This window comes from Puccinia triticina, chromosome 7A (genome assembly GCF_026914185.1).
Source record: "Puccinia triticina chromosome 7A, complete sequence".
NCBI classification, from domain to species: Eukaryota; Fungi; Basidiomycota; class Pucciniomycetes; order Pucciniales; family Pucciniaceae; genus Puccinia; species Puccinia triticina.
The window spans coordinates 1,015,721-1,028,126 of NC_070564.1; the positions used below are offsets into that span (position 1 = coordinate 1,015,721).

The window sequence follows — 12,406 nt, forward strand, 5'->3', positions numbered from 1 at the left end:
AATATGGAGGATAGGGCCAGAAACACAACTTTTCTTGAAGCTAGCTAAATATCAGTCCTTGTAGCTAAATATTGCTCATACTTACTGACATTGTTAATCAAAGCGGTCACAACACCTAATGTCAAGCCAAACCCTTTGATCTCAGCCCAAGAGAGAGAAGAACCTTTGCCAAAATATTTGTGGGACAGGATATCGTTGGTTAAGAGGGCTGCATGAACCGCAGGTATGTCGCGGAGTTGTAAATACTGTAAATATTCAATTATTGGAGGGTCCATCGCTGGATTACTGTCCGACGGAGGTGCAGGGGGCGGAGCTGATACCGCAAGCCGGGATGATGATGACACCTCATTAGCATGCAATCCAACCTTGGCCGCGATGGCGTCCGCAATAAACTGTTGCAACGCGGAATCGGATAGCAAAGGTTGTGGTGGTTTGTTGTCCAGCTTGGGCTTCTTAGAACCTCGATTGCGGTAGGGGAGCAGAGAACGAGGAGGTGACGTCAAGTTAACTCCCAGAAGATCAGGATCAAGCTAAATGAGATACAAAGATTAGTTATGAAAGGGGCGGCGGCGGGATATTAGTGAGGGAGGCTTACAATACAATTTGCCCATTCCTGACATGCATTCATGGTGACTATGATGAACTTGTTTGGATCCGCAGGGTTGATGAAGACCGGGGTGTTTGGGTTGTAATCCTTGTTTAGAGAGCAGTTATCGAGAATCTCACGCATTTGAAAATTCACATTGTTCCAGTCTTTGGGGTCGATTTCCTTGTTGTCTACAGCTGTTCCAGTAGAATCATCACTGTCATCAACTCCCGCCTTGCGCTTGAGGGCTTTTTTAGTCTTGGCCACTTGTTGGTACTTTGCGCGTTTGGCCAAGAGGTCCGCCTGCTGTGCACGTTTGAGCACAGCCACCGGATTTGTCATTCGGAGTGTCAAGCAAGCCTCCAGGTTTTTCACAGTAGTGGTAAGAAACATATTGATCCATAGTTGATAAGAGTCCGCGTTGATGGTCTTGAACCAGTCAGATTTGTGCCATCCCTTGACTCGGGGGATGCTAGCAAACCAGTTCAGCTCATATTTTTTCTTCTTGATTGCGTCCTTGACAATACTACCTGTATTAGGAACCACCTCAACACAACCGGCCACCACAAGCGCTTGAAACTGGTTGAGGGAAGTTTTGCCTGGAACAATAGTCATGACAAAGCCTTGTTCGCCTGGGACTGGCTCCCATATCTTCTTGTTGTTCTTGGCTCGGGTGGATATGAAGAGCTTGAATGTTGTCGACACATCTATTTGAGTTTGCTAAGGAAGCACATATTGACACAATCAATATTAAGTATGTAGGGGGTCAAATCAAACCAAGAGCGAGGGAAACTCACTGGCTCGGATGGAGTTTGGCTTCTATTTTTCAATGGTTGACGACGCGTGTTCACCTTCCCGGATTGCGGCGCTGGCGATGTCGGATCTACATATTTGCGGCGTATTCCCCACGATTTCGGGCACGTGCGGAGCTGGGACGATTTCCGATATGTCTGGGAGAGGCGATTCGGGCATATCCGTCTGCGCTGTTGACATTGAAGCGATTTTGGCTGATGTTGTCCGGGGAAGCAGGTATGGTTGGATGGGCAGATTGAGGGCTGGTTGGATGGGTGGGAACATTCAGGCCGGCATCTGTCAGATAGTGAGTGACCCAAAGTATTTGGAAATGATGCGGATACCGTGAGAGTGTGTCATGCATCAGCCGCATAAATGGGATTATGTCACAGGGCAGAAACTGGAAGCTTCAGACGCATACATATCTCCATACTAAGCGCGAACAACAAAATTTAAAAAAAAAAAAAAATTCTCCGGTCCAAGCTTTACATATAGGAAATACAATATGTGGTTCCGCTCTGCGCAAGATGGCGTCTTCCTCCGTCTGGGAGTTGCTCGACGGCCTCGAGGCCCAGCTGCTCCACACCCTCCGCCAGCACTCCCAGACCATCCTCAGCACAACAAACGCACTGCTCACACCCCAGCCAGAACCCACCACCCCACTCGCAACAATCACCACCACCAGCAACACCAACAACACCAACAAAGCAGCCATCCTCATCCTCATCCCAGCCATCTACCTCACCCTCCACACCACTCACTACCAGCGATTCCTGAACACCCACCCCAGAATAGCCAGCTATCTGCCCCCATCACTCCGCAGAACACCCCCGCGCAGGAAGCATGAGCTGCTCATCATCCTCGGCGCAGACCCCGGCACCCTGGCCGAGCAACTCGCTCTCCATCTCGCACTCCAGGCCACCCCACTCATCGCCACCGTCAGCAGCCCAGAGATGGTCCCCAGCCTGGAGGCCGCCGCCATGGGCTGGCTCAAGCCGCTCGTCCTCGACCCCCGCGCCCCGCAGGCCTCCCTCAAGCCCTTCCGACGCGCCCTCGCCGCCTCCCTCGCCCTCCGATTCCCCCTCGCCCACGCACCCTCCACCTTCGCACACCACCCCGCTCAGAAACACGCCCTCGTCGGCCTCATCAACTGTCTCCCCCTCCCTAACAGCAACACCACCCCCATCAGACCCCTCGAAGCCCTCCCCTCCCTCGACCCCCACTTCCAGGCCGTCGTCGGTCTCAGCCTCGACATCCTCAAGACCCTCCTGCCCATCATCCGCAACTCGCTCGAGAAGCTCGGCGCTCAGGACGCCTTCATCCTCACCCTATGTATGTCCCCCTAGATATCCTCACACACACAAATAAAAGGAACTGACAGCGGTATGTTTATCCACAGTCCCCGCCAAAAACAGTACCCTGGCCCTGCCCTATCTCGCAAGCTCGCTCATCGCCAACCAAGCCCTAGAGACCCTCATGGTCACCCTCCGCCGGGAGATCGCGATCTCAGACTCGGCCAGCCGGGGGAAGATCCGGATCGTGAATGAGCGGATCGGGACGTTCCGGACGAGCAGCGGCGGCCCGGCGGCGCGCGAGGCCGGGCCGCCGAGTCTGCCCGGCCATCTGCACCCGCTCTATGCGCGCTCGATGGCCCGCAGGATCGGGCTCGTCGGCCTCGGCGACCATCCCACCGCCGCCCCCGCCGGCAGCCCGCTCGCCCTGCTCCTCCGCCGCGTCGACCGCATCGTCCAGGGGCCAAGCCCGCCCCTCTGCGGCACCCAGCTCGCCGTCGGCGCCGAGAGCTGGACTTACCTCCTGCTCCACAGACTCGTGCCCGCCGTCTGCGTCGACCGCTGGCTCGTGCTCGTCGAGACGCTCCACCACTGGGTGCGCGGCTGGCTCTTCTGCAACGAGCACCCCTCCCTCACCATCGACCGGCTCGTCGAGAAGCCTCTGCCGTCCTCCTCCTCACCCGTCCCCCCTGCTCTCCAGGACGACAGCCACCCAGAAACACCCCAGCCCACCGACAATCGCTCTGCAGACCTCGCCCCCACCGACAGCCAGCAGCTCGCCCTCGAGACCGGGAGCGTCGTCCACCACGCCGGCCCCGCCGAGCTCCCCCCCGCAGACCCCTCGACGCCCGAGTCCGGCTCGCTTGCCCACAGCTTCGTCGGCTCCGAACTCGACTGGAACCAGCCCTAGCTCTCCTCGCTCAAAAACAATGTATCTATCGTGTTGTTGTATGTACTGTCACGCCACACGCGCCGGTGTTCGGGCACAAGCCCCTTCTCTCCATATCTCCATTGTCGCCGGTAGCCCGTCCTTGTAGATACACCCGGCCAGACTGCTTTCTGTCTATCCAGGGGTGTGTGGTCAGGCTGTATGTGTGCTGAGAGATGGGGGGCGCGGGAGCAAGGACGTGTGCCATGAGGAGCTTGCACCACAATGTGTGTGTGGGCCACAGACCTGGCGTCTGGGGATTGGCTGATAAGTTCCCAAGAATGATCACCAAACAAACAAAAAAAAGGAACGGTTTCGCCGGTGTCTTGTGACGCCAGCCCAATTGAACCGGGCTCCGACGGCCACAAGAAAAGACGAAAAAAGGTACGAGCAATGGTTGGCAGGACAGCTCCGACAAAAAAAGTGAGGATCCAGGAGGTGATCTGAGCAGCCGCCGGCGCGGGCCAGCCCCAGCCGTGGCAATGGCATGACGGTGAAGTCCTGCCCATGCGATGAGCTGGCAGCCTTCCTCTGTCTCTCGCGCAGGACTCGAGCGCTTCGTGCTGGGATGACATCTCTTGCAACGCGCGGAGGGGTTCATGTCATCGTTATTCGTGGACAGGGAGCGCAGGACGGAACAGGGAGGGATGTGTCGACGGCTGCCCGGCTCCGGCTGGCAGCCGGGCCTCTCATGCGGATCGCCGGGCGTGGAAAGCCCGCTTGAGCCATGCTCCTCGGGCGGACGCAGACGCCGGGACCAACTGAGCACTGCGGGGTCAAATGGAGACGCCAGGTATGGACAGACCGGGGAGCCTCTAATGGCGCCGGTCGGGCCTGCAAAAGGGTTCCGCCGGCGACACCTCGAGAACCGGCGGCTTGTACAACCGGCATTCACAAGCCCACGTAAGATCATGATTATTCCAGCGGAGTGGGCAGGATGTCTATGCCAAAGATGTTATCCAAGCTTCCAAGCCTTGTCTTGCCTGGCGACTTCCGCGGGCCACCAACTGCACTCCTCGCGTCTTTGGTGATGGGTATTTTTCACCGTGGGGCTGCCGTCGGCGGAAGCAGCGAAGAGAGTGTTCTAGGGCACTGCCGGCTCTGACGATCGTGTCATGGGACCTTCCGTCTTACGGGCTGGGCTGCCGTTTCTCACAGCCAGCTTTGCTGTAGAAAATGCCCGCGAGATCCAAGTTACTCCGGGTGCCGGCGGTGTGCCTATCTTCAACACGGAAGCGCACTTGCTTCCATGGCGTGCATCAAAGCCTCGCCGGAAAAGCAGCCTCGACCAGGTATAAAGCGGGCTCCTTGGCGACCCTCAATATCTCTCCCATCATCCAATCCTCCGCACCAATACTCCAGCCCCACTCCTCAACTCCAGCCTGACCCACTCCAATCCCAAATCAACCCCTCCGTCCCAATTTAAGATGGTCTCCTTAGCCTACCGCATCACCCTTCTCTCTGTGCTCGTCGCCGCTTCGCGTGCGGAAGAAGTGAGCGGGGCGAAGAGCGAAGACGTGGATGGGAAATGGCTTGGCGGATTCGGCGGGATGTACAACGGTTTTTACGCGCTGGGCGGGATGGGCCTGGGCATGTTTGGGTCCCCGTGGATCAACAGCTTGGCCTGGTCGATGGGCGGCGCCTGCTTCGGGGGCGCGTTCTTCCCGATCAACATGGCCCTCGGCATGGGCGGCTTCTTCGCAAAGGCCTCCGAGCAGGAAGCCGCGCACTCCGTCAGTCGGCGGGCAGTCCTCCTCGATGCCGACCGCCTCTTGCGTCGAACCGCCGCCGACAGCGTTACCTGCACCAGCAGCAAAGGCGTCTCTGAAGTGTTCTCCAGATCGCAATGCCTGAAGTACGCCGAGCACTCTCCTTTATCTCACTGTATGATTGTCAACTGACCTCGGTCCGCTCTTCTCTCCACTTCTTTTTTCCAACAGGGCCGCTCAAACATTACGCGAGAAGAGCGTGCACTCTGCTTCCAACGGGAACTGCCAAGTAAGTCCCGCCGTGAGAGTGCCGTGTGCGCTTGAGAGACCGTCCACTGACTCTAGTTCGATTTTCGTGCTCCAGTTGTCACTCCATAGTTCCAAGGACAAAGTGGTTGCAAAAGACATGTAAGCATTCACATCATCCTCCATCAGCCCGAACGCCTGCAAGACTGCTGACCGTGTGCATCTTGCTGGACATACAGCCCGGACCACATCCTCCACAAGGCTGTCAACAGCATCTTGAGCACTTGCAATGAAAAGAGCACCCCCAAGGATGCCAAGACACACCACATCGACGACAAACAGGTGGTCATAATTCTCTCAAGGCGTTGATTCTCTGATTCCGTTTCTAAAACTCTTGGCAGCTTGTTGATCTTGTTCAGAAATCGTGTCGCAATAGTGTTCATTTCTCATGTATCCTGCTAATCCCGTCGAAAACTCTGCTTTATACTCATTGTAACTCTTCATACATTATGTTTTTATTATTCCAAAAGTGACCCAAGCCTTCCAAGGGGAAAGTCCCCTTGGTCCAAAAAGCTGTGGAGCCCTCCACATGAGCTGGCAGACGCTGCCTTTCTCTGGCTCGGTCGAGCGCTGCATGATGCCTCAGTGCTACGAGTGCGTAGAAGAAGTGCATCTCTTGATGCACGGAACTCGCCGAGGTGTCTATCCTGAACAAGGTGCCCTGGACGGAACAGTGCCGACAGCGGACCGGCGCCGGCAGGGGGCCATCCCTCTTCTCAAGATCGCCGGTCGTGAAGACCCCTTTTGCGAGGAACAGCTGGGCCAGATCAACAGCCTGCCGAGCCAAGAAAAGACACCAAGTTACATGGTGCCGGCCGGACCATTGAGAGGAACTACGCCTCAAGAACCCACGTCTGTCAGGTTGTGGTTCTGCTACTCTTAGCTTTATCATACCTGCTGGTGTCACTCATTCATGACCTGTCATTTGCAGGTCTTACCCTCAATTAGGGATCTTCATGTGACACCAGTGGATGTCCATTCACTTGATCCAAATCCTTCTTGAGATGCAGAAGAACAGAATTTGTGGCAAAGACATTTTCAGCAGGCCCCTCAACCTTAATTTTAGAGCGCTAGAACTTGGTGAAATAAAGCCAATCAAAATGGTTAGCCTTGTTGACACTGTGGTGGTTTATATAGGTAAGCGGCATAGAATGTCTGCTCACCGGGCCACAGGCAGAACTTCAGTGGGGCAGCTGAGCAAATGCTCAGTCTACATATCCACACAGACAATAAGCATGTGTGCTTATGTGTCTCATATGCAGACTGAGGGGAACCTTGAATGTACCACTTACAAAAGCATGTGGAAAGTTGGAAAACGGGGCAAGCTGCAGGACTGGGGAATTGACACGGGTGCAAGGGAACAAGGGTTTGAGCCACGTTTTGGATGCCCGGACTTAGTGGAACGGTTGGAGTAGGACTTGGGCGGACCGGCACCAGGTGAACTGGGGCAGCGGAAGCGGACAGCATTAAAGTGGATGAATTTGGGGCAGAAGCGCCCAGTATAGACTGGGGTTGGAGGCCAGTCAGAGGGTGCGGGAGAACAGCTGTCGGAGAGGTACTAGGCTGGGAAGTGATGCATGCAGAGTTTTGGCAAGTGCGGGCAAGGGAGAACGTGGGCGACTTCAGCTGGGGGTGGCGGGAGTGGAGGAACGGGGATTTTGGGGCAGCTTTTCTCTCACTCATCTCATGATCTATCTATCATTCTACGTACTACACACATACGGGATTATTGTAGTTACGGCTATTCTTACTTGACTTTTGCGTATTTACCACATTGCAGAGATTTTTTACCACCCAATTTTTTACTTGCTTGCAGAGTTTACTGCGCGGAAGCGGAGAAGTTGGACCTTGCGTAGACTAGGCGGATCATACCAGGCTCATTGCGGAGTGCTGAAGAGAGACGTACATTGCGGAAGCCCAGCGCCAGTAACCATTCAAAACCAAAGTTATCTAGAAAAGAGGTAGAGCACCTTAACTTATCAGGCGCCACACTTTCATTTTGACAACACTCCCGGTTCCTATAATTATATTGGTGCCAAATGGGGCCTAATACAACAAGAGACCCGGATGTAACCAAAAAAAAAAAACAGTGCAACACGCTGCAACCATACAACAGCGTGTATGAACATCCCAATATGGCAACAATCTGGTGACACAATAAAAGATCCCTGCAAACTTCATCAAAAGGGAATGGAGAAACAAAACCAATGTTGAAGAAAGAAATTGTTGGAATTATCTGAATTCTGTTATTTCTCAGAAGAGAAAAAGCCTAGGTAAGTTGTACAATGTGTACATGCTCACAAGGATAAATTGCTGAAACTCATTCTTGTTTCATGCGTAGACACAGCAGTTTTTGATTTGGAACAGCTGAACAAGCGAGTTGCTTGCAAATCAAGAAGTGACGTCAGTTATGTAATCTTCTCCAATGACAATCAGAGATCATCGAACTCAAGGTGAGTTAATGATCAAGCAGGTCAAGAGGAAAGAAAAGAAGAACTGATTACGTTCTTTAAACCTCTAAAAGTCCAGCAAAGTCGTTGACTGTCATCAACGCAAATAACACAAATCTTATTGATTGTATCACCTCACCGAATAGTTGTGAGTAAAGAAGAAAAACATACTTGTTTCTTAAAGAGAGTTACACCATGGGAGTTTGCTTGGCACTTGCGTGCAAGTGCCATTGCACAATATTGTTTAAGAAACCTGGTAGATATATCCTTGAACATTACCCTCAAAACGTGCTGAAGTCATGATGAATTTATGGTGAGATGATGCTCAATTGAACTTAAGGCATGTTGGAAAGGGGTTGGAGTCAACTTGAAACCAACTCTAACTTGACTCTATGTTTTATTGGAACTATTTTATAACACATTTGAAACTGCCTTTCAAGGCGATGTCAAATACTTGGCAGAAACAAGGGATTTTCCACGGGAATGATATATTTCAATTTATCATGTGTTTATCATAAATTTTAAAAAGCTTAATATCTGTTAGTGTGTCACAAAAACATGCAAATGTACATTTGTGTGACACATTCTTCAGTTGCTGAAGTTTTTGCAACATAGTTTAAGTTGAGGGACAGGTACAGGGGGACAAACCTTGGATTAACCAGGACTTGGGTATGACTTCATAAAATCTCCCTAAGATTATTTTTGTACATATTGCTGAAAATCACATACAATTTGTGAAGGTTTCATCTAAGCCCTTGGTGCTGCATGCGCACTCAGCTTGGCATCACTTGGCACAGTGATGAAAAATTTGACACACTAGCACGCATGTGTAAATTTATGTGACATATTCTTCAGATGCTGAAGTTTTCCCCAAGGGAGTTTGATTTCTGGGACAAGTCCAGGGGAGCCTGAGGTTACACGGGGTTTGTGAATGAGTTCAGATAATCTCCTCAAAGGGTTTTTGTACAGATGGATGAAAATCAGATAAAATTTGTAAAGGATTCTCCAAAGCCCCTGGTATTTCAGGGGCGCTTCATGTGGCATGATATGGTTGTGTGAGGAACAATGTGTCACACAAACGTACGCGCGTACGTTTGTGTGACACAATGTGTCTCACAAGCCTGCACATGTTACACGTTTTTGCAAAAGTTGGCCCCTCAGCCAATGCAAGCCAAATTAAAACCATAGTACCATATCAACGTCAAACCTCTCAGAGTCTCACTCCACTCCATCATAAGTTTTAACCATTATAATAGAAACCATTTGAGAAAACCTGGCAGATTCTTGGTGCCTGCTCTGACTCTGAAAATGAATATAAATATATTTTCTGAGAAACCATCAGTGTATGAGTTTACAAAGAGGTCAAACATCATGATCTTCAAAACATGAGGAACTTTGATCAAGATTGAGGATCAATTAAACTTTATCATTAAATTGGCCTTTTTTTCAGCATAGGTATGGCATACACCCACATACATTACACAATACATTGAGTATTGTTCCAGTTCATTTCAGGATATGCTGTGGCTGACATGAACCTTGCCTTCAAACCCGCATGTAACTGAGATCCAACCAAATCTATGACTGAGTTCAGAGATGGCACTTGCACGCAAGTGCCAAGCAAACTCCCATGGTGTTAACAATGAGTTACTCTTTGTTCTAACAAGTTATTGTTCTTTGTTCATTCTCTTAGATCAGTCAAAAGATCTTTGATCAAGAAAGATTCATTTGGACTAAGCAACATTGCTTTGCAAAGTAATTTGATCATTAATAAGTTACAGCTAACAAGTAATATGATTATTAAGCTGATTTCAATCCGTTGTCTATTTTTGTTTGATAAGAAACAGTTTCATCAAAAAGATCTTTAATTATCAACGAATATTATTGATATCAGTACAACTCTCGATAAAATTAGCTTTTCTATTATTTTATTATTCATAGCAGATCATGTGAAGATTTGATCTGAATTGCTGTAAATTGAGAACCAGACTAAAGAAACAACATTAGAATGATCAAGAAAGGAATTAGAAAGAACATCAGGAAAGAAGATGAGAAAGAATTACCACCACAAGAGAATTGAGATTCTGAGACAACCACGGACAGGAGAGAGTAGAGTAGGAACAAGGACACTGAAAAAGAGATAGAAAGAGAGAAAGGAAAAAAAGATTAGCCAAGGGAGGAATGGACCGAGGTTATTGTTGTTCGTTTCTCACCAAATTGGAGAGATGAGCCAATTGAGAGATTGACAATGAACTCGAGCGATGTCAAGCCGGAATGATTTTTGAGTCTTGAGCGATGTCGAGACAAATATTGAGGAGTTGAGTCTGAACGAGGTCGAGACGAGAGTGGTCGCAAGGAAGGGAATGCAATGGCCGGAAAGGGATCGGGCGACGGGAAAAAGGAGGAGACGATGGAGCGGAAGCAAGGGAGGAAATGAGACTCAGCCCTTTCACACGACTGTCACGGCGAAAACTCAACAGATCATATCTGCCTTTAAGGTTATTTCCTTTATTTTATGTTCTTTATAACTTGTACGCATATGTTGAAGATTAGCATACTCATAAAAGAAATTATACCTTTAAGTTTTCCAATTCTTCCAGAAATAACATAGCCAAAAGAGTGTAATGTGATGGAAAACCCAAATAAGTGGAGGAGTAGGCTAAGGCCCCGTTTGGAGCCGATATAATTGCGCGATATAATCTGGAAACTTGTGACATCTGATCAAGTTTTGGCGGACCTGATCAGATGTCACATAGGATGTCATGCAAAAAAACTCATATATCGCCTGGATTATATCGGCTCCAAACGGGGCCTAAACTTTGAATATCTGAGGTGGAGAGGCGTAACATTGAATAAACCGGTCCACCGCCTTGAAACTTGAGATCTCAATCCTAAAACGTCTTAAAGCTTGGTCTGCTAGCTCAGCTCCATAAGTTGAATTATGTGGCGGCATGTACTGGTCTGACTACCACCGTGGGTGCTTGCAAAGCAAGCCTCCAACAGCGCTTGTCAGGTGGGACCTGCGCGCTATCATACCCTTTTGCAGACCCTAGAATCAGGATTTGGGTAGGTGGTTAAGGTTTCTTCAAACCATCACAGTTTTTGCCCTCAAAGAGTTGCTTGGCACACCATGTATAACATAATGACTAGTGAGCACAGTCTGTCAGCTTGTTGCATGTCAAACAGGATATATATGATCTAGAGGGTCCGTGCTCTAATGTCTCAAAAAAATACAAATCTGCCTTCAAGAGTTGGCAACTTTCTTGAAGGCATATTTGTTTATTTAATTTCTCAGAATATACACATGAGGCAGTAGTAGTACATAAGAATGAAAGAAATACAAGACTCATGAGTAGCATGTTGCGCGGACCAGAAGCAAAAAAGAAAAAAGTTGGTTTTCCATGAGAGGTGCAAATGCAAGGAATAAACTACAACGATGAAAAAAACATTCCTGCTGGGAACACCAGGCTCGCTTCGCGAGTTCAGCCTACGGCCCGGGGGCTGCCCGGAGTCTACTGTGTTGTTTGGCAACACACAGAGGGTCGAGCTGCCCCCGCGGTGTATGGCGCAGCCTGCGCCACGCTCGGGGAGTCGGCCCACGGGAAGCGATCGATATAAGATGAGCGGGATCATACATAGGGATTTCACATGTGCCTGTCCTGCACAAATCGGAGTGTCCAGAATCTCGCGAGGAGCAGATGTCACGGCTTCTGCCTCCTAGACCTAACTAGGTTTCAGCCCCCGAATGGTGAGAGTACCGCTGCCACTCGGAACCAGTGAGCCCACCACGCAGGCTGTATCGGCAAGCATCACCCGGAATTGTAGCGCTCCATCGACCACCCGCTCGGCACCCCCATCAAGAACCCACCCGGCTCACCGATATGGCTTCCGCTCGTCTGCCACCGGCCTTGACCCCCACTGAGGAGGACATCAGCCTTCTCCTAGCTGCCCAGTAAGTAGCATCTCGGCCACCAACTACTTTCGGAATCGCACGCCAAAGGCTCATCGCCATTTTCGTCCCTCTCTCGATTTCTAGATGCCACATTGGAAGCAAGAACTGCACGAAGGGGATGGAGCGATACGTCTACAAACGCCGACCAGATGGTGTCAACGTCATCAACATTGGCCAGACTTGGGAAAAACGTCCGCCTACTTTCTGCCTACATTTGATCAGTCCACTGATTATTATTAAACCGTCAAACTGATCATGAACGGGCTCGCACTCGACTCTCAGTGATCATGGCCGCTCGAATCATCACCGCTATTGAGAACCCCAATGATGTGTGTGTGATCTCGGCCCGTCCCTACGGACACCGAGCTGTCCTGAAATTCGCTGCCAACAC

At 50.4% G+C, this 12,406-nt stretch overlaps 1 protein-coding gene across 1 annotated transcript; it reads left to right on the forward strand.

The window, feature by feature from the left end:
- Positions 1–1,905: 1,905 nt before the first annotated feature.
- Positions 1,906–3,580, forward strand: PtA15_7A123 (uncharacterized protein; the record flags this gene model as incomplete). The annotated part of the gene is made up of 3 exons (XM_053170697.1): positions 1,906–2,710; positions 2,778–3,046; positions 3,131–3,580. The coding sequence occupies 3 exons, from the start codon at positions 1,906–1,908 to the stop codon at positions 3,578–3,580; spliced, it is 1,524 nt and encodes a 507-aa protein (XP_053021952.1).
- Between the last annotated feature and the right edge of the window lie 8,826 nt (positions 3,581–12,406).